Source organism: Camponotus vicinus, unplaced genomic scaffold, assembly GCF_025532165.1.
Source record: "Camponotus vicinus isolate PSW18456_S1 unplaced genomic scaffold, iyCamVici1.0 SCAF_13, whole genome shotgun sequence".
NCBI classification, from domain to species: domain Eukaryota; kingdom Metazoa; phylum Arthropoda; class Insecta; order Hymenoptera; family Formicidae; genus Camponotus; species Camponotus vicinus.
The window spans coordinates 5,344,960-5,368,669 of record NW_028141949.1 but is presented as its reverse complement, the minus strand read 5'-3'; the positions used below and the strand labels follow the sequence as shown (position 1 = coordinate 5,368,669).

Here is a 23,710-nt window from a genome sequence, read left to right as displayed (position 1 = left end):
TATAAGAAAAGAGAGAGAGAGAGAGAGAATATACTGTTTATAATCGGCCATAATCTTATATAAATACATTCTAATATGTACTTCTCAGATAAAATAAGTTATTTAAAAAATATTTTATAAGCTCTCATATCATGAAAGAAATTAATTTGTAAAAGACGTCGTTTTTCCTATAGGTTAAAGTAGAATTATTTAGATCTAAGAAGCAAAATTAAAAGTTTTCACGATGCTTTCGTTGAATAATAACTAAGAAAATTAATAATTATGACGGTCTAGACAAAAGTAACGTTACCCAGGAGAGTAAAAAAGTTACATTGCGTCTTGAGGACGTAATCTTTCCTACGGTGTCGTAGGTTAAGGAGTTTAAAGGAAGTATTGCGAGATAAATGGGACGCGAACGAATGAGAACGGGTCGATTTAGCGAGCGCGCGAGTTGGAGACGGTCGGTCTCGAGCCGCGCTCATTATAATGAAGTCATTTGCGTGTTCCTCGAGGTGAATCCGGTAGGAATGGAGCGCGCTGCGTACTCGTAGGTTTGTCAAGGCGGCGTAAAGGGGGCGGGAGAAATGGGGTTGCCGGCGGAACGACGACTAATTTCACCCACCGCTTCGCATATAACAAACAACCGAGAGAGCATAGCGTCGTTCCCGTACTTGAGAAAACTCACTTCCGCTCGCACGAAGAAAGAGAGGAGGCGGGTAGAGATGTTACTGGCACGAAGGATGGGAAAAGGAGGCTATTCTAGCATCGTCGACACCTGCGGCTTTCACGGTGTGCGGTTTCCGCAACGAGAATCCTTGTCTCTTTCTCTCTCTCTTTCTCCCGATTAGATTCCCATGATCCGATTTATAGAAGTAGAAGCACATTGTGGAAAGCTTCATGGGGTAATTGAACGAATTATTCCCAAAGTCAAACGTGTATCCACTTTTAATGAAAAGAAATTAATTATATTATTTCAAGAAACAAGATGTATTTATATCTCCCAATTCATCTTTCATCTATGGATTTTTTGCATTTTTTTTAACAGAATTGACAAAGTAAGCTTGTCATTTAACGAGTTTAACACAGGTTACTGTTAAATTTGTTAAAATCCATTTAAAGAGATAACATTTTTTCATTAATCTGTAAATTTGAAAAAATTTTAAAAAACAATCTAAAATTTCGATATTAATCTTTTGACGTTTCCCTTATATAGGAGAAAGAATCGAATCCAAAGAGTAATCCGGATGCATCTGTATGTAAAGGGGATTTAATACGTCCGAAACATCCGCATATTACGTATTTATAGATAATTTATTAGCGCAGGGGAATTTTGAAAGCCTCAAGTTCCGTAGATTTGAAGCAATATGTTGACGGTAACCGCTTCAAGGAAGCACGCGCCAATGAACGTAGTTCGCCCTAGCTGTACCAATTCCCAAATACGCTGTCGGAGCGATCCTGCGGACCTTGGTATTCTGACCGAAAGATCTCGATACAACGATAATGCGATGTTAAGGCACGGTCGGGACCGCAGCAAAGGCGCCGTGATAGAAACGACTGTTTCGGGAGTTGCGAGAGCTTCCGGCGTAGACAGCGAACTTCATCGCTTAATAGTATTAAGTCGTAACGTTGTAAGACGCCGTGTTTCGCGTGAATTTAATTTCAGGACGAGAGACGATACGACGCTCCACCCTGCGGTCGTTTAAAATTAGAAGGTAGGGTAAAACGTGAGTAATCGATTCGTATAGTGGAATATATCGCTGAAAGAAACCGTGAGATAGTATTTTGCTTTTATTAAAGTCCTGTTTATCACGTTGTTGTAATATTCATTTATAAAATTTACAGCCTCTCTTTTGCTGGATATCTTTTCTTTTTTTTTTATTTTTTACCAACCGGTCTATATATTTTTTTCCGACAAGCTAATTGCTATTCTCCACTGTGTAACATGCGGAAATAACATTTCCATATATTAAAGTACCTTGCGATTTACAGAATTTTTCATTCGTCAACGGTGAAAAAATTACGTTTCAATTTACACACTCGCGAAATGATCGTGCAAAATTCGAACGGGCCGCGTGTCGAGAATTTTGACAGCGCGCATCTAATCGCGAATAATTTCGCACTTCAATTATGCGTATCAGCGCGAGCGATTCGCAGTGACTTGATAAGCGGGTCCAGCTCGAGGTAGATGGAAATCCTTACCGGTGGCGAAGATAACGGGAATTGTAGTGTCGAATTTACATTCGGGACTTGTCTCGCTTAACTGACATTTGCGGAAATGTCGGGTATGTTTGACACGGAATATCTCCAGATACGGTGCTTAAAGACTCCCACATAAAATAATCTCCTGGCGATTAGTGTTTCGCCAGATACGATCCATGTCTTAATCAGATCGGACACGAGGTAGGATTATAAGAGGAACTCTTCCTTTCATCGTGATCGATTGAAACGTTAGAGTTATCGCGATATTCACAAGGTGGATGACGAGGAAAATCGGACGTGTTCGGCGCGCGAAAAAAAAAAGGCAGGATCAATTCGCGTCAATCAGAACGAATAATAACGCCACGGTTTCCCTTTTCCAATATCACGAGACACGCGAACATCGTGACGAAGATAAGCATATCCGTCTGCGTGTCAGCGCGTAGATTAAGAGCTTAGCTCTCTCGAGCCGGTAGATTAGCGCGGAATTAATTCAGTTAATTGCACGAGGAGGATAAAAAAGAAATGTACAATAGCGCGCTATCAACGGATTAATATGGCATTCATCAGAGTAATAGCATAGGCGGTGTCACGTCGCCGCAAAATTACGCGACGGAATCTCACGACACATTACGTAATCGCACCCCGCCGAGCTGCGATGATGTATTTTCTTCTCGCGTGACGAATACGTGAATGCCTTTGACCTTTCACCCTCGCTCTGTTGTTGCGCGTTTTTAACATCTTTCCTTTACACTTTATTTTTCTCCCGTCCATCGTTAATAAAAGCGATTCCCCACCGCGACGTACTACGTTATTAAGGGATATCGATTCGCGACGGATATCGCGCTATTTATAATCGTGTACGGGGACGGAGAGAAAATGAAGAATGTAACGAAATCGACGAGGTCATTTCGGAATACCTGAGGAAGATCGATCAATCCATTAACGGTATAAATGCCTCGCCGCACAATATAGCACCCCTTCGATGATCAAACATCGAAACACATAATGTTTATATTTGACATCGCTTTAAATAGATTGAGACAATCAGCAGTTGTATGCAATGTCGAGTTTGTTCGAACGGGATCAATAGATTCGATTTATATGTACATAGTTAACACATCAAGCGGCTTTGACGGCAATAACCGTCACAGCCGATAGGCAGCTTGCTTAAGATTCTATTAACTACAGTTCCATAATAGCTCACGCGTCAATTAAGATAATTATAATCCATGTAAATATTAAATATAACAAATATAACAAATATTAAATATAACAAATATTAAATGTTAAATATTAAATAATAAATATTAAATGTGCACGCAAAACGTTCTTTAAGCGCGGCATTTGTTAGCAAAATGCAATTCTTTCTTTGAGCCATCTCACCTAAGACGCTCAAGATTTATGAATAAAAAATTTTCGTAATAAAAACTTGAAATAATTTTAAGCTTGCAGAGAATTTGCAATTGCGATGTCGAATTAATGCTAATATATGCAAAAAAGGTGTAAGAAGGTGTAAGAAGGTGTAACACAGAACGAGCATGCAGATTTAAGAGCGCGACATAAGCCGCGTGTCCCTCTTAAGTTTTAGAATATTCGAAAAATTACAACATCTCCCGACTCTCTGTTCTCGAAACTCGGCAAGCATACTTTATTGCTCCAACTTCGCCACTTAAGCAGGAATATAAGAACGCGAATTTATCGTACAGGCTTGAATCCTGGCGAAGTCGACGCGGTGGCGATAAACGAAAAACGAACACCGCATGTGGCCGTATATGTCGTTACCCGAGAGTGCAAAAGCGTAACGGCCACAAAACACATTTCTTATCAATGTCCCTATCGTGATAAGATTGCAGTTTGAAGATATTTACCGAATTCCGCGACGTGATATCTCCATTTCCCTCCTGTCGGAACGAAGAAATCGTGACTGAGAGTAGTAAGCTTCCCAGCGAGGAAATCGAAGCTTGGTACGAAACGGCATTTCCTCCTGCAAAGCAATAAAACAAACAGATTGTAATGAAGCTCCTAATTTTTGCGCACATGTTTGCCTTATTGTCGTATTTCATAAATATGTAAATATCACAACGTTCAACGAGACGTAAGAATCCAACCCTCTCTAGATATATTCAAGAATCTGCCAGTGAGATTCTACGAGATAATAGCGGCAATCCTATCTCCGTCAAAACACGAGAATTTCCGAGTGCGCGAGATTTATGATCCGTTGTTAACTTAACACCCAACCCCGTGGTACGTGCAATTTCATTATTATTAGCGCAATGAGACGACATTCTCCGCGCTGCGACACAACTTGCACATAAAATCCCGCAGCATTCCGCAGAACTTGCGAAATGGCCGATTGCGACAGTTATAATCTCGCGGAGACGATTACCGTTACCGTGAAATTGCCAGGCCAAATGCAGTCGGTCAATGCGAACCGCCGCCTGCGATACCTCCCGTCCTGCCGTTGCTAATTAGAATTGAGACGGGTCCGACTTTAACGAGTGATACAAGGTGTGGGGGAGTTAATGCGCCAGACTGTAAATGGAACCGTTAATTTCTGTCACTGCCTGTCACGCTGACGAGTCGCGTTGCGCCTCGACGAATTACAGAGCCGTCTCGCCGCCACCAGACACCACAGTGATAGTCGTTAAACGCGGCAAAATGAGAAATGCATAATGGGACGTATGCTGTTTTTATCGCGTCGCAATTCGTCTGAAATAGCAAGGATAAAAAAATAACTGTGCGCAATTATCGTGGAACTTGGAGGAGTCGCTTGAATAAATGTGGTGCGAAAAAAAAGCTTTACTGACCTGCATACGTTTTATTTTGTCAGTATTTCACAATTTTCAACGCAGGCAAGTGAAATTTCACGTATCCGTCGAAATTTCAGAATAAAATCTGTATACTTCATAATTCCGTAGAATGCAAGAAAATGCAATGCTTTTAAAATTAATGGAGTCATTGTATATGTTAAGTTACAAGCATTAATTCGATATAAAGAGCAGCAGTTATAGTAACAATTTGCAGTTGTTCGAAACAGACCAACTCGATAGAAAATAACGCGCTGAATTTTGTTCTTGTTGTCCCTTCGGGATGCATGAGAAGCAAACTGAGAGAAAAAGACGAGGGGGAGAATGCATAACACGATTAAAGTGTTTCCCATCGGGAAAAAGCAGCGATGATCGGTCGGTTCTCGAGAAATGGATCAGCTTCCCGTGCAAAAGTATACACTGCTTGACGATATCCATCTTGCCGATCGCGAGTTCGCACTAAGACTTGGCGGAGTTCACTTTACGTAAAGGTACAGAGCAGAGGTTTATGGAGGTTTATGGAGGTGTGAGAAGTACCGAATGAAAAGCCGACCAGATACGGGTATCAAATGGAGTGGAGAGGGATGGGAGACGCGGGTAAACTGGATCGCCGGAGAAAAATTACGGTCAGTCGCGGCGAAATAAACAACAAGCCGGGGCAAATCTATCCTTATAAATCACGAGGCAGCCGATGTCGTCCTTCGTGTCCCCTTCTTTTTACACGCCTGCTCCCGTTCTCCACCAACGGAATCTACGAAGCGGAATCTTTATCGCAGCCATTGCCTTCGCGCGTGAGCTATCGGGATTTAGAAAGCTTCTAAGGATCATGATCCTTTGCGGGACGTGCAGATAATTCCTCGGAATCCTCATGATCGACAGAACAAATCAAAGGTATCGCGGATCCTCAGAAATAATTCAGAAACGTAATATATATCTGACATTTTGCGTGTGTTAATCAACTCGCGGCCGATTCGTGTATTAATGTCAAATACGCTTACGTCGGGCCCCTCTATAGCCTCCGCACGTCCAATATTAACGTAAGATTTACGACACGGCGCGGCCATAAGGGATCAAAGAAATCAACGAGAGTGTATATTCCCATTCTCTGAACCTAGGGCCATTCCTTTACCGCTCGTACTCGCCACCGCGTGCGCGGCGAATAATAAATATTTTATCGCTGAAATAACCGCGCGAGATATGACCATGAGGACGTATGCGCGTTGGTCTACGACTGGCCGTATTTGTTCGTTTCTTGGCAAGAGGAACGAGTGGCAATTTACTCAATTTAGTAGATTACGTGACGCATGGTGCTACTTACGTCGAAGGCTCGGCAGCGATGGCAGATTTATGCTAAAAAAATCCTCGTAAATTTTATCACGTATTCCTCAAGTTACACGCTTCTAAAAAATACCAACAATTACAAAATTATAATTAAGAGCAATGTTGATTAAAATCGTAGCAATTAAACACTTTATATTACTTATGGGTTTATGGTATGAACATATACATGCTTAATTAAATATAAAAAAAGCGAGATTAATATTAGATTTATATTTTAGATAATTTTTTTCACTTTTCAATAAATCGCGTTATAAGAAAATTAATCATTCAGCTCGCTACGATACAAACGTTTCAATCGACTTGATGTGTGCTTTCAAAGAGAAGCCATTGCTTCAATGGAGGAAGTGAAATACGAGTTTAGGGTTTCATAAAAAAATCTTTATAGCAAAACGTACGACAACAGCGCGCGTTTTTATAAGCCGCGAGTGTCTCTCTTTAAGATTTATTATTTATTACACGCAGTCTCCATTGTCGTAACACCTAAGATTGAAGTCGAGTCTTCGTTTCTCGTCGTTTCCTTCCGTTTCATAAAATAGAAGGGATCCCTCGTTCCTTACGACCCTCAAAGAGGCGAAGAAGAAAGACGCCGCGAGCTATTCGATCCATTCCTCGTAAAGAGCGTCCTTTTATCCGTGACCCTTTGGAGGAACCGATCGAGCGCCCGGCTTTTAAAACCCAGACGACAATCGACAGAACCGATTGGCTTTTCCCATCTAATAATCGAGCCTCCAAGCCGATTGATCGTTGCGTACAAATGACGGAGATACATCGAATTACTCCATAAAAAAACAACAAACACGATAAAAATTCTTGTAATGAAGAGGAGAAAATACAAACTTACGCAAAACGAAGCGATGAGAAGAGTCGCGATAACGATGAGAGCACGATCGTTGCTGGATTATTCGAGCATGATTCGATTGCCACGCCGAACATGATTAAAAATTGCAAATCATGTCGGATCTGCAGTGCTCGCTGATTCATACGTGATCACTTTTGAAAAAAGGGAGACGAAAATTCTTCGCGAGAGAGATGAGTTTATTAATTCATTAGTATTGCAATCATTTTGAACGAAGCGCCGCTTCGATCACAATCGCCGATATGGCATCGAAAAATATAATAATTTACGTGAAAATATAATAATCTACGCACGCATCTATATCACGTATAGAAAATTTCGCATTGTCACATTTAATTTAAAATAAATCCACGTTAACTCAATGATATCCAACATATATCGATTGCCCCATCGAGTTTTCCCAAGCGTCCTTTTCTCACGGCATGAATGTTGCATTGTGCTGTCGCCACCGCCGTAGCTGCTACATCATCCATGTAACGGAAGCGTCCGTCGACTGCATCATCCGAAACCCGAGTATCGGACAAAGCGAAATTCGAACCATGCATTTTGCAGCGAGTTGAATTATGCCTAGATAGCAACATCCAAGATGCCACGCGACCGCAAGCGAAATCGAATTTTGCATATCTTAGTAGCGGTCTAGCCGATTAGCTGGCGAGTGGACGATGGACGTTAGATCGACAGACTGCATTCCTTATACTGCATTATAAACCGCCTACACAGAGTGTTCTGTATCTACAGTACTGCTGGCAACCATTCATTTTAATTTGGAAGTTTATCTCCTTGATAAATCGAATAGATCGTCACAAATTTTAAACAAACATTAAATATTTCTGACAAAATATAAGAATATTTTTTCATTAATAATTTTTTTACCTCGCGAATTTATCCTCCATTGCATTAGGCAATTTCACGCGTTTAATTCCGTCTTCCCTAACTCTTTAATTTTTACAAGCGATTAAAATGTTATTTTAATATTACGCTTATCCTGGAAAAGAATCCTGAAGAAAATGGAGAGTAACCTCTGTGTTTGCAAAGCTGAAATCGGTTACTGACGAACAGCGGATAATTGCGTTTTCATCATGGATCGGTGGGGTTACAGCAAAAACCCGGTTAGAAACCAATTGGCGAGGAAGAAACGTTTTTCGTCGACTTGGCAATTAAACTTTTGGTGAATCTCCACGTTATTCGATGCGTTATTAAACGCTTTCTCGCGCTAAAGGCCAACTATGATTACGTTGTAACGGCCGTTTTTGGAAACTATCGCTTGCGCAAGAACACCGATTTGGAAACAATTAGATCAGCGATTTCTACAATGATACTTCATCGGCACCGCCCCGGTGATATAATTGGCAAAACACGAATAATCTCGGTAGGTAGCTGTTTTTGCAAAGTGTTCGAAATAGAGAAAATTATTACTGCTTAATTTTCAATTCCATCCTCATATCTGTCAAATAGAATTTCTTGTTATGCGATTAGAAACGATGAGATATAAAATTATTGCTATTACTGTGTGTGTGCTGTTATAATTTTTAACATAATTATCGATGAATTCGTAATTAAAATAATTTTTTATTTATGCTATTATAGCATATTTTTTCTTTTTGAAAACGATGTGCACAAAAGATTTTATAAAATATATATAAGTATCTTTTATTTATATAATTCAATTCTTTTACAGAATAAAATTATTGCACAAAATTTTAGGATTATTTTCTTTCGAAACATTTATTTATATGTTATATAGACACTAAAAGTGTTAAATATAGCAAACGTTCGCAAAATACTAAAAATATCGGTGTTGTGAAAATTGTATTCAATTACCTCACGCCAACAACCTAACCTCACGCTTGCAATATTTCATGAGTCTGTGTATAATTTTCAATCCTGTTGCGCGCCACGTCAATCAAGAGAATCTGACAGGTTTGGATAGGTTTCCAATCTACAGTCCATTTACCATAAAGGATAGTAATTTGGTAACTGCGAGATATTCGATGATTTACCCGATAATTACTCGTGGAATCATAAAGAAATTCTTTCTACAAAATGTTCTCGTCAACGTTAAAAATATCTATCTCGGTATTCGAGAAAGTATTTTAACACAATCAACATTTTTTATTGCAATCATCCGTTGGATCAAATATGTAGGGAAAGCGTATGCACGGATCTTAACAAGAGTATATTTTCCTTAAATCTGACATCACCGACGTTTATGAATATTTCCGTAGAAAGCTCTTATATAGAGAGAGATAAATTATCAATGAATCAAGCGCTTCGAAGCAATGTATACGTTCCGTCAACATCACCAAAAAATCGAATAAACTCCTGTCCAACTGGTTCAACAAATTTCAGTTTCACATGCTGAGAATTTCGTATTTACGTGACCAGCGTACACTATCGTGGGCTTCCTCAAATCTTCCGACAACCGCCCCGGGCGCGCAAGTGTTCCAGTTGTGTCACCCGCATTAATCTCGCTATTGGAAATGTTACTTCGTTACACAATCACATTACGTAAACGCGAAAAGATGAAAAGAATAAAAAAAGGAACAATCGAAAAATAAAATATTCATAATTTGCAAAATGTTGTCAATATCAATATAAATTACACGATTCGTTAAATAAATGGAGGAACTATATAACGCAACGTTTATGGAAATTTTCATTTATTTAACCATGTTTGTGACTTAGATATTTGTGAGTTTGTGATTTAGATATTACTTGGCTTATCCAATTTCCATGAATATTTAGTATTTGCGAGCTTGCGCACGTACGTGCTTCTAAAATATTCCTTCTCACGTCTATAGAATATGTACCGTCCCTTGTAAAAATATCTCTAGAGAATCCATACGCAGAAAGTACATACGCTCGCGATATTTTAACGATTCCCCCTATCTGACTGTTACCAACAGCATCGTTTGAGCGAAAGAAAAATCCATACGAGAAAAACGCGGAACCTTTTAAAGAAACAAAAGGGACTACAAAGAGTACGAGGCTGCATTTTGTTTTCAGAGACTTCAGGCCAGACTGCGATGCCTCTGGTAGAATAGTATTTACTTCGTATAAACAGAGACGGTTCGTATTTAATCATTCCCATTTCTGTACGATAGCAACTGTCGCATACAATACGCGTTGACGTCTGCACTTTGATTGCGATATTTGTTCAGGTTGTCGGGGACGGAGAGAAAGGATAGCTTCAAAGAGCAATATTCCTTCAAACGCAAGATCAACGCAGGATTCGATGATAATCGAAAATGGAGACATCTTGGATCGCGAAAGAAGGCAAACATAAAGTTTTCTAGAATCTAGAAACATTAATTCGCGGCGCGAAGAGATGAGCGATTATTGAGAGAAAATGACTTCGTTAATGAATGTCTTTGCGATATCGCGATCCTAGAAAGAGGAACTTGAACGAATAACTCGGACCGAATAAAACGAAGCTCTTGGTGAAAACTTTCGTTCGAAAGAGGAAAACTTTCGAGCCATTGAGAGAAGAAAAAAAAAGAAAAGAACATGAGATACGAATCGATGAAGCCTTTTTAAGGATACCACGAAGGTAAGATGAGGGAAAAAATGACCAGGACTCGGAAGCCAGAAACGAGACAAGAAAAAGAAGACGTAGAAGTTCAGTAGGCTCGCGGAAAAAGCGGATTATGCAAATCTTCGACGACACGACGCTAAAGCCGGAAAGAGATAGTAGCGCCGATAAAAAGTTTGTCCTCAGGTGAAAGTAAGTACTAGTCGGAGATATCAGTAATTGGGTTTAGCGGAGTATTATTCTAGGAAATCTCGCAGACCTTGAGGCATTTGGTTCAAATATCTTTAAACCGCGCAGATAATGAGGAAGGATAACAATTATTCATCGCATTTTCAAAATTGCATTTATAAATACTTTACGACAAACATAAAATGTTTTAAACGCAATTTTGTTACCCGATGATCGATATGGAAGAATAATGGATCGCTTAAAATCTGACAATATAAAATTAAAGGGGAAAGGTAATATAAAGCTTTCTGGAACAAATAAATACGTATAAGAGATATAATTCATCCATTATTAATCTCGCGTACTAAACTTTACCCGTTATCTCGTAAATTTTCGTACATCGAAGTTGTTACCACAGGCGTTCCATTCTTTGCTTCGCATTCTCTATCTTTCGTTTATCTCTCCTCGCGCTCCTCCTCGCCTTCGTCTTCGCCAACACTAGTTACAAGGTGCGCGTCCGCAACTTTGATAACTTCGTCGGCGACCAAGAGTATCGTAGTTGCGGGACCATAATTTATTTCTCTCTGCTTCTTGTTAAGATAAAAGGAGAGCGATTAACTTTGTCAAAATGGTACAGGGCAAATTCACCGAAAGAAGAGTCTCGACAAAGGAGTGGGTTAAAAATAAAGGACGATATAGATTAGTTCACAACCCATTCTATTTCATGGCAAATGTGGAGAATTAAGGTAAGATAGAAAACGAGGACATTTCGAAATGTACTTTTTTTTATAAAAATTTTTTTATATGATGTGTATATGTTATATTGATGTGTATATGATAATATTTAAGTTATAAATTTTAACAATTTAATTTAAAAAATTAAATATGTATGGAAATAAAAATTGATAAAAGACACACATAAATTTTAATTTTTACTAAAGTTTTTTAAAGAGCAAAATTTTTCGCTATTGCTTTAAAAAATGTATGATGAAATTGATGGAATAGGCAGGATGTGAAGGATGAACAAGGGGATCGAAAAGCTGAAACGGATGACGCTACGGTTCGCGTAAAAGCGAGGTCCCCGGGATAGAATACGTAATCGCAGCTTCTTATAAGTGGTGCAGCCTTGTAACCGGGGATTTTTCTCTCTCGGAAATTCGTGGAGCGAGACTTGCGTGACACCAACGACGTGAGAAGGATCTAAAGGATCTAAACGGAGCACGTGATTCCGCTATTTTCGCAGCCTCACAAACGGGATCGATTCTCCATTTAGAAAAACTGTCTTCGGGCATAAATCAATGTACTTTGATCATTTATTTTATATCGACATTCTCTAAACAAATTTAACTATTAAACTTTATTTCATACACACAAACGAAAGCATTTTAATTTTTAAAAATACATATTGAGTGAGTGTGTATGTATGTGTTGTATACATATGATAGGATTAACAATTATTATAATAATAAACAAATATATATTAGATTTTCCCTTAACTTGAAAATAGTTACAGCGCATTTACATATAGGTAAGATAAAGATCGCGATTCGATTTGTCACATTTATGGTTTATGATGTTAGAATCGCTTAGCCTTCGGATCGTAAGGTTAAGGAATCTACCCTTTTGAAGGCCTCAGGGCAAACCTGCGTGACACCAGCGACGTGAGAGGGATTTAAAGAGCGCGCATCCTTCCATTCGCCGACTATCTCGATAAACGGGTTTGAGATTCTGTCGCCCAAGACTATCGAGGGGAAAAATATTATGATCGCGCGACGATGTCATGTTTTATAAGCAATTTAAACCTCCTCTACATCTGTACCGTTATCGTTCGTCATGTTTCACCGGCATTTTCTCTAATATCGTGTGGCAGAAGCGTTCCTGTGGAAAACGCCATAAATTTGTCAGCGACGATATTTCTTAATGGGAAAATACGGTTGCACGCTATAAGGAAAGCCGGAAAGGTTTGATTTTGTCAGGTTAAACTCGCTCATCCCGCTCCGTTAGACGAGCGACGAAACGAGCGTCGAAATTGTACGCCGCCGGTCCGCGACCTCGTTTACACTTAACTACAAACTAGAACGTCGCACGATATTGCTATTTCCGGCCGCGGAAAAACAAATAAGGTAGATGCACCGGGAGCAGATGTTATTTGGACGCGCGGATTGTAACGAGATTTCCTCGGGAGGCCGCGAATTTGCTCTTGAATATATAAGTTTATTGAAGAGAAGAGCACTACGAGAAGTGTCATTAATATCGTCAACGATCTCGAAAGAAACACGCGGATATTACCCTTTGAATGTTGGAGCGATAAGAAATTTTTGATTCAATAAATGAACAAACTATGCGTTTTAAAACCAAGCACCAAGTTAATTTTATCACTTCAGGATTAAGGATCAGAGACGCGATCTCTTAAAGTTACAACAACGTCTCTTATAAAGTCTACCCTCGTCACTCGCGGGAATTAAAGTTGTGACGCTTATTAAGAGGTTGCTTGTTAACGGCGTATGGATAATGAATATTTACTCGTCAGCGCGCCTCCTCGCGATAAGAATATTCAAGTAGAATAAAAGCTGCTGCATTTTAAGCAGTGGAAGAATAAAAGAAATCCCCTTGAGGGGAAAGGACATAAATCACAATTTATCATTCAATGTAACTATCTCCCGAGATATTTCCCAAAATATGTTAAGCTGAAGATAAACAATTTTAATTCTCGTGGAATAAATATATAAGCAAATAATCCAACTTTTATAAAAGTAAAGTTTTTATATAAAAAGTAAAGCAACGAGATACACGTTGCTTACATGCTCAAAACTGAAACTACCATATTATTATATTTTATAAAAACAAATTAAAGCAAAGGGGGAAGAACAGCGCGAGTTGAATAAATATTATATACATTTGCGCATATTTGCGAAAAAAGATGTAGCAGAAAATTCAAAAATGAAATTATTTACCATCATGAAAATCAACTGAAGCGTTTATTGCACGCTTGGTTTCTCCACGCTTTTCTGCTTTATGCCGGAATTTTTGCGCGGCGGAAGTGTTGTTTCGCTCCAACGGGACGCACGAAAACAGTATGCATGCGCGATTAGCATTTCTGAACTGCCTTCACCGCTGCTTCATATTCAACCTGCCGGAGCCAATCAGCACGTACTCTCGGTATATGTGAATGAAAGATTCAGCGCGTCGGCAAGCGTTTCAACACTTGTCTTGCGTATAATCCACAGCAGGCAAATGATATTCAGCTCTCACAGCTCCCCGGAGATCAAAAAGCTAAACTAGTTTCGCGTTTCTAATTTTCTCCGCGAATTTGTGTCCTGAATTAATTTAAATTAAATAGCATCGCCTCTGAAACGATAATCGGAACGAAATTTACCGCACTTTTCAGAGTGTTAGATAAGTCAAGGGCAGATGAAATGAGTGCGCGCAGTTTACCAGCATTTAATCCCGACGCCAATTTTAACCGCAATAAATCAACATGATATGCACATCCGCGGATAATTACAATTTACATTTTCAGAGAGCTTTGATACAAATACGTGTATTTATCTTGAGTAAATAAAGACCATTAAATTTACGCATAAGCGATCATGTATCCACTACACTTGAAGGATTTCCGTCAACATGCAATTATTATCCGCTATATAAACGAACAAAGTGATTACATTTGCCTCGATTTTGTGCGCTTCAACACAGGCGTAACAATGTTGTAACGCTTCACAATTTTGTTAATTATTAAAAAAAGCGCATTAACTTGTTTACTCGTCAAAAATCAATAATCGATACGCAAAATTGGCCATATGTAGACGTATAGTTATTATATTCAAGTGCGTAAAGTATATTCATTTGTAAGATCGTATATAACCGATTGTACTCGAAAGTTAATAGTTGTAATTACAAAGATAACTACCGCCAAGACACGTAGAAGAGCCGACAACGTCGGAGAGCCGGATTCCTTTATTTTATAAAAAGCGTAATTGAGAACAGAAAGAAAAAAGAGGAGATCGCACCAGAAGAAGAAGTAAAACTAACCCGGCGCGTAATCGAGTTGCCGGACGAAAAGGCAGGCGAATGGCAATCGTTTCTCGTACAATGGACGGCAAAAAATTCTACAGTTGGATAAAATACCGAGCAATTGTGCGCGCGCGCGTCTCGCAAACGTCTCGCAAAGCCGACACTCGACTAAGAGAGAATGTAATTACCGATTTAATTAATTGGACTTACGGCGACGTGGAACAAAATGGCTCGCACTTTCTCGGCCTCCCGGCAGTTACGCCGAGTTATCCCGGAGTGGACCCTATTTGACGATGATAACAATGAAAGCATATCAATTATGAAGTCCCTCCCGCTTTCTCGTAAGTAATTCCATTGTATCGAAATCGATAGGAAAGAGATCGAATGCTGTTTTATGTATTATAAACCCGATCAGGTATGATGATTAAATCGCGACGACATTCACGCGAATTCTCGATTCAAATGTAACCTTGGGCCTTTATGTACATTTTATTATAATAAAATAATTATATAAAGTACGGCGAGCTTATATATCGTTTCCTTCTTGACGTTTCATCGACGAAAAACTTGCGGTTATTTCGTGAAAATTTATGATTTATAAATAAAAATCGGCTTATCATATATATTATTTTAGAGTATAATCGCTAAATATCAAGAGAAATTAAAATGAGGATTTAATTCCGGAAAGCAAGAATATTGAACAATTTGTATGATACAAGTAAGAAGATAAATTACGTTTATATTAGCATATTCTTTGTATGTCGAAAATTGAGTCTAAAATCGCCGCATAACCTTCTGGTTTTATTCTGGGTTTACTCGCTGCAAAGATTGTGCCACAGCGCGGTTTACAAATCTATAAATATCACTTAAAAATCTATATCACGAGATTTTTTCGCTACAAAGAGATTTTTTTATGATGACAGAGAAAAACTCTATCGTTTTCTATATTTTTTTTTTCAGAGGAAAAAAGAGCTAGCTCAATTTTTCACCGTTGACATGCACGAAACCGAGTACCGACAGCGACTAGGGTGGCTCTCGGATAATATTGACACGAAGGGTTGAATGTGTGCGTATGTGAGAAAGAGAGAGACAGACAGAGAGAGAGAGAGAGAAGCAAGAAGGGAAAGGGAGGCAGGAGGGGATGAAACGAACGAGCTATGCGAACGTGTTTCGTGCATGTATTTCACACGGGGGTGTTTACATCGAGCACATCGTTGCTTCAATGTCCTTCCCGTGGCCGTGAATTAATGTTGATGTACGTGAAACGCGGAGAACGCGAGAGCATCTACGTTTCATTAATAAAAACTATCAGGCTGAAGATTAATTATTATGGAAATCTACTTTTAATTAGTTTTATGTCCGCACGAATGCATCGTTGACATATAATTTTTCACCTGACAGGCATTGTAACGGGAAATCTGCCAATCTGCAGAGGAAATATTAACGAGATAGCAAAACAAATTAATTGATTATCTGGGCTTCGATTAAATCGATACCTTCATCGTTTCCAATGACATTGAAATGTCGTAAATGTCAAAAGGAGAATTAATTCTGTATGCTCGATACGTCGATAATTAATATAGTTACTGCAAATCACAGATAATTAATGCGATCAAATAATTGGACATTATTAACAGTCAATCCTCCACAATAGATATTCCGCGTACGCGTAAATTCCATATTAATTTAATAGCTTCGAAGTGTCAGATATTATCTCGCGTATGCTAAATCGCCACCGCTCGAGAGTGATCCCTCAAGTGGTAACCGTAATACCGATAATCTTGAATACATACGGTCGATCTATAAAGGCATCGACCAAACAAAATCGCGTTTAATCATCGCGTTGATCGTATCCCGCCTTCATTCGACTCGTTGTTAAATTATTAATAGCAACACTCGTTCTCCCAATTCCAAATCGATTGACGTTACCAACTACCTCCAAATTCTCAAAGGACTCGGTGAGGAAAGGCTTAACGGAAGACAAAGGCATTTCGCTTGTTCATGACGGTGGATATAAAGGGTAGCCTTTTGTCTGGTGTGAAGAGGAGAATCTCCTCTTCAGCTTTCGGATAATATTGACATTGAACGGAGAGTTTGTCGTAGAAGGACGAGCGACGTATAATTCACGAGCAGGAGTGTTTACGTCGCGGGTGCGCCCCGCTGGTCCTCGCTAACGACATTCACACCCTGGCTTTAACAAGTCGGCGAATAATTCAGTGCTTTAATTACGACGTATGTCCCGAGGGCAGCTCAATATTGCAAGCGGCACAGCGCCTGTCGGTAATGCGCTTCTTCACTGTCGGTTAAGCACGTGTACACACACACACACACATACATATATATACATACATACATATATACATACATACATACATACATACATACATACATACATGCATACATACAAAAATACATACACACACACACACACACACACACACACACACACACACACACACACACACACACACACACACACACATATATATATATATATATGTACATATAGATAGAGATTCGTGTTTGGTGAGAGACCTGTCGAGAACATTCGTTCTAACTTTTCCTATTCTTTAACGCCGCTCTCTCCACTTCGTTTCTCGCTTTATCAAAACTGCTCGATACGAATTGACTCGAGGATTGCGAGAAATATCGTCTTCAGGATCGAGTGCGCATTGTTTCCATCCCATCAATATGTCCCAGAAAACACGACAAGCTAGACATTTTCTCTACAAGACAAATAACTATCTCCAAAATATCCAAGCTTTCGATATTAAAAGACTCGCAGAGCATTGCTCATCATAATTTCAATATCTCGTACGCATGATCGAGATTCCTCTCGCGATGAAATATTGCACTAGTAATAAGCAAACGTTTATTCTTACGCACATAAATAGCCTTGATGCACAGCCAGAAGTCAGCGCATCGTAAATTCTCAACCAAATAGAAAGAAATTTCGATGGCATGTCATAATTCTCGAGTCTCTTACTGAAAACGCTCCTAAATTCGGCATTTGGCCGTTCTATTTAATGTACCTCAGTGTATAATCATTATTTACAGATGGTACTTTAATAAGCACAAAAGCCTATGCACTTACGGCGGAATCGTTATTTAAAGTCCATAAGATTTCTAGTCTACTTGTATAATGCCATGTAAGCGATAATGTAAGTACAATATGTACTAAAAGAATTTACACACTGACGACTTGTAAGGCTACTCCAATTTTTTCCTATTTTTTTCTCAATTTCTTTTATTTCTTTCGTGTTGACGAAAGCATCATCTGCATAATCCATATTTTTCAGTGCAGTCAATATATATTGATTCTTATATAAATTTATTCTTCCCTTTAAACTTAATAAATATCCAGCAGGAAATTTTAACGTGAATCCAAAACGAAAAAAAATATTATCTTTGCTGTTCATCGATTCTTAATGCTGAAATTACAATCTGTCGATGCAGCCTCCGTTCTGTAAATCCACACAAGTTGCCTGCCACTTTTTTTGTCGACCGTCCAATTATTTTCGATGGAGTGGATAAAATGCGCGATCGCCGCATTGCTCGTTGAAAACGACCCTGCTCTATGGCATATCATTATATTGCATCCTAACGAAAAAAGGACGTTCAAAAAGAGAACCGATTGAATCCAGACACTTTGGCAGTGGCGAAGAAAATTCTAAGAAAACTTCGAAAAGAATAAAATATTTAAAGGAAAGAAGAGTGCGCATTCAAATCAAGAATAAAAATCAGACATTATCGTTATTTCAATTTTCTACGATAATGGAAAAAGTAATGAAGAAGGCTCGTTCGATTTTCAAATAAAACAGGCATATTTCAAATAACACCATCAGATCGTTATGTATAAAATGCCGAGAGAAAGGAAAGAGAGAGAAATGTCTCGAGTTTATGAAGTGTTCTTATTAAGTAAATGTCTTCTTATAACACGACATGATTCTAAGATTATGTATTTCAAGTTTTTAACGAAAAATTTATAATTTGTAATCTTACAGAATAAATATATTTGTAAAAATGTAGATAAAATATTATTGTAAGATTAGCGTATAACTCCAATAAAAAGTTCTCGATGTAAAAAAATAAAAATATTAAATATAATTTATATAAAAAATATAATAAATGTATAAGTAGCGTACATAACTGTTCAAACACAATTGCAAACGTCATTCTTTTTCTTGCTTTTCCCGCAGCATTTTTTTGCGGAAGAAGGAAGAAGAAGAATAATAATTCCATTTGTATTTCAACATTCTTTATTATGTTTGAAGTTGAGTCGTGTAAAGCCGCGAGCTGTCTACATACACTGTTCAATCATTCCCGATCGATGGAACACGGTCGCTCGCGAAAAATGATTCCGCTGCGTTGTGCCGCGTTGCACAGTCGCACGACACAAGGAAACCTTCGCCAAATCCTGATTTGAATCTACACAGTCTGTAAAGTTCATTAGATTTAAATATTTATGAGATGAGGTGGCGGGTGTGCGGCCGCGTGGGAGACTCCGGGTCAATTTGGTGGCGTAGAGAAAATGACTTCGATTCTTTATTCCCGCGGAGCAAGGCGATGCGGCCTGCGGCTGCATCTTTCTTGGGCGAAAAGTTTTCCGACCGCACGGATTACGAAAGGAAAGACGACCACCCCGGAAGACAAATGGTGAATTTAATTGACTGAACCAGTGTTCCGCGAATTGGAAATCTTGTCGAGCGTCACGCTAAACAGCACCGCCGCCGAATTGGTTGCATAATGCGGGTCGATTTTACTTTCAGATCGCGAGATTGTTTATTCTTCCATTTTTCCGCAACACGCGCAGTATCTTTTCGTTTTACGAGGCCTATTGATGGTAAACCCGCTTCTCGCGATAATGCGGTGATCGAATTCCAAAGGCGATATCTCGCGATGCAGCGCCGTGAAATCGAAATATCGCGTTCAGAAAAATTGTTATTTTTTTCAACTTCCGGATTATCAACGATACTAAACAATCATCGATAATTGAGCAGATGCGCTCAAAAGTTCCACGAAGGACAAAAAAGACACGAAAAACAAAAGCAGAATTTGATACAATGATACGAATAGTTACGATCAATCCGAAAATAATGTCTAAATAGGATAGATATGAAATGTTAAGGAAAGAGATTCGGTCAAGCATATTACTTATGATCGAATCGGATATAAATTTGTCTCCGCACGAGGATTAAGCGCGGCTTTTCCACGACAGCGTGAATTCCGCGAGACTCCAATTCGTGAATTCCGACATCTGAAAGCCTCCGGGCGAAGTGTCTCCCGCGGGATTTGATCGCTGGCGAGAGCGGTTTGATGGACGGAGGCAATAAAACTTTGGCGGCGACATAAATCAAACGAGATCGAGAATTCGGAGGATTCCAACGTGGAGAGTTTAACGCGAACCTTATACCGGGAACGATGGTCAAGCCTCACAACGGCGAGTGCCGTTTCGCATGAGAAACCATAGAGACTTTCTTAGGCTTCTTGCTCACGAGGTTCGCGTTCCAATTTCACGGGGTCATCGTCGGTCAAAAAAAAAGATTTCGAAGTTTCCCCGCGGCGCGCCTTTAGCGCAGACCGAATTTACTACCGTGAACTTCAGGAAAAACGTATAATATATATGATTATCATAGAGCATATCTTAAAATGATACGCCATTATAAAATATGCAAAGTTATCATTATTGGCGCTTTTAATTATTAATAAGAAACTCATTATTGTCGGCTCTTATAACTGTTATTCTTAATTCTACTATTTAATTATGTGCTACACGAGAAAACTTTTTAAAGAGAACAAATGAATGTATTTTGATAATAATTATTGCGCAAAGTATATTTTCTAATTATATATATATATATATATATATATATATATATATATAAATTATTTATAAATTATTAATAAAAAATATACAACTATCTTTCTTTGTATCTAATGTTACTAAATAATTAAACTATTATTTGTTGATGATTATTATGAATAAAAAGCTTCTTAATTTCTTGAAATATATTAAACATGTATACTAAAATTATTTTATCACGTTTAAATCGTAATACGATATTAAATTATATAAAATATTAAAAGAATATTAAAGAATATTATAGAGAATACAATTATAATATTAACAATTATTTAATTTCTGATATCAATAGGAATTAATGGAAAGAGTTCACACAGATTTATATGATAATATCGATTATCTGTAGAAATAAAAAAAGATAGCGTAAATAAAAATATCAAATAGCTTTTCGTAGTCTGTCATGTTTCCATCAATGCTGAAAATTTTGAGATTTTTGAGTTTAGAGTTTTTTCAAGTTATTTTTCTACTCGGAGCAGAATTCGTTTGAGAAGAAGCGTTGTCGAAACAAAAAAAAGACTGATTTCATGGCTGAAAGAAGACGATAACTTTGACGATCGCCACTCGACACACTTGCATGGGTATTGACGTAGAGACTTGTTGAATTGTTCAACGCTTTTTGTATTTTTGACGTACACGAACCATCCGTAAGTAATGGAAAATAAAGAAAGATGAGGTTAAAAGCAAAAACCGCTTCCATCTTGTAACTGTATTTGTAAATTGTATTAAACACGTAGACAAATTTTATATAAATTATGATTTTTTAATTATGAACTTTATAAAATAACTAAAAATTAAAAAAGTATTTTTAATATCCATGTAAAATTATTTAATTTTTACAGTATAATGTTTAATTAAATCTTAACAACTCAGAGTTGAAAACAAATAAAATATAAAATACATATATTAAAAACATAATATAATTTATCCTAAAGCAAATATCAATAATAATAGATTGTAAGCTTAAAAATGGTAGACTTCTCATAATAAGACAATAATGTTAGAAGTAACTAACCGTACTACTCTGTAATTACGAGGAGAAAGAAAAAGGAGAAATAAGCGAACCAAAAGAGGTACGAAAAATGCGCGTTATGAGGGAAACACTGTCAGTAGGATTGCTCGTAACTTCCGGCTACCGAGAAGGAAAGAAAGAAAGACGGAAAAGAAGAACCGGGAGATGGTCAAGGATAGCAAACGATGAAAAGGGAAGATTGTCGGTCCAGGATAAGAGGAAGAAAAGGATAACGATCACACGCGGACCTTCCCTTTCCCTTTGCGGACGTGTACCGACTGTCGCCCCTTGCCAATAAGCCCGCCAGAATTCGAGCGGAATGAAATCCGACATTCCGGCGGAAACGCTCCCGACTGTCTTTCCGGGTCCGGAATGGCATAGCATGGTATGGCATGGCATGGCATAGCATGGCATGGCGCGGTGGCTAAAGTAACCGCCGTCCGTCTGAATGGAGAAAGGGGATGGAATTTCCATACTACGAGAGTGGCTAATGGTTTTACAGACGGTCTGCAATCAGCACCAACTCGGTGTTAGTACAATAGCCACTAAACAACGGTCGGCTTATGTACATACTTCCCCGTCCTCCGGATACGTGCGTATTTAAACGCACGCTTTAACGTTCACGCGAAAAACGCGAGCGCGACATAATGGCGCGTTTTACGAAATATAAGAGAAAAGGACAAAGATCGGTAAGTACTTTTGCACGAGATGGAAACTGGAATTGAATACGTTTGTGGCGAGCGAAAACGATGCGTTCGCGAATGAAAGGAGGGAGGCGGAGATTCATCGTGTGCATCGTACCACCGCGATGATGTTTGTTGGACCAGGGCGAATTTATGGCGCCGGCCGGTAAGTCGGGATTTAGAAAGAAAAATGTTGCCGAGACGCGTATGATTGCGGGCCGCGTTTAATCACGCGCGCGCAAGCGAGCGAATTTTTCTTCCTAAAGCGGATTAGTTACAGATACGCCAGTGGTAATTATCGCGTGGTGATATGTAGTGGCTTATTATTGTATAATACGAATGAACTTTGCGGCTCGTAAATTACTCAAAAAAAAAAAAAAAAAGTAATTCTGCGGCAACCGAAACTATAAATCTGTAAGAATTTCTGTCAACTCCAATAAAAACGATTTAACTTATGTATCGCATAATTGCGAGAGAGATATCTTTCTTTTATTTAAGTTTCGAAATAATAAATGTATGCATAATAATAATAATAATAATAATAATAATATTCTGGTTTGTGTATTTTTTACTTAATTTTTGACATCAAATTTTTTATGCACATTTCTTTGTCAAATTTTAAATAATTCTCGTGGGAAAACCCTTCACAAGATGATAGAGTCAATTCATAAATTCCTAAATACCTATAATTTGTCGGACATTCTTCCTGCGCGACTCGTTTCGAACTCGCTGCATTCGCCAAAGAGAGAACGAACTAATTGTTCAGAGCTCAAGGCGAAGAGCGCCGCATCTTTAGAATGCAAATTCTACGTTTCGAGATACGGCGGGAGCGTTTATAATTTAAGCCGATTCTTAATTCGTAAGAGGTCGTTGAGACAACGGGCTGCTAAACTTCGAGCTTGCGCGAGTTGGAACCGAAAGGAGATGAACGAGAAGGCTGAAGCAACGAAAGAAGGGAAGATGAAATTCTCGTTATCGTCTCTGATTAAGAGCGTTCTCTCGTTATTGCTAATTTAATATTATCTAAAAAGATAATATATAGCAAGTACGATGAATATAAGAATCTTTATTACAACGATGCTAATGCGCGACTTTACCAATGATACTTCATTCATTCCTGACCTTATACTATTTTCTTTTTTTTATATTATCACCGCAATATCTTTATCTACAATGTGTTAATAATTCGCATCTAATTCTCCAAGTCCCAGAAACCACCGAGGCATAATATCTTCTGCAACAAAGAACAGAAATGCGAC

At 38.5% G+C, this 23,710-nt stretch overlaps 1 protein-coding gene across 4 annotated transcripts in view; it reads right to left on the bottom strand.

Moving 5' to 3' along the window:
* Positions 1-23,710, bottom strand: part of Vermilion (Tryptophan 2,3-dioxygenase vermilion) — a 225,289-nt gene that overhangs the window by 162,426 nt on the left and 39,153 nt on the right. For 3 of the 4 annotated variants that reach the window (XM_083087044.1, XM_083087045.1, XM_083087046.1), the window contains one exon: positions 4,047-4,162. In XM_083087044.1, the coding sequence (XP_082943170.1) occupies positions 4,047-4,156 (110 nt within the window). In that variant the 5' untranslated portion in view covers positions 4,157-4,162. Of the gene's footprint in view, positions 1-4,046; positions 4,163-5,983; positions 6,164-23,710 lie in introns of those variants that run through there. The other variant, XM_083087043.1, reaches the window with a different exon arrangement.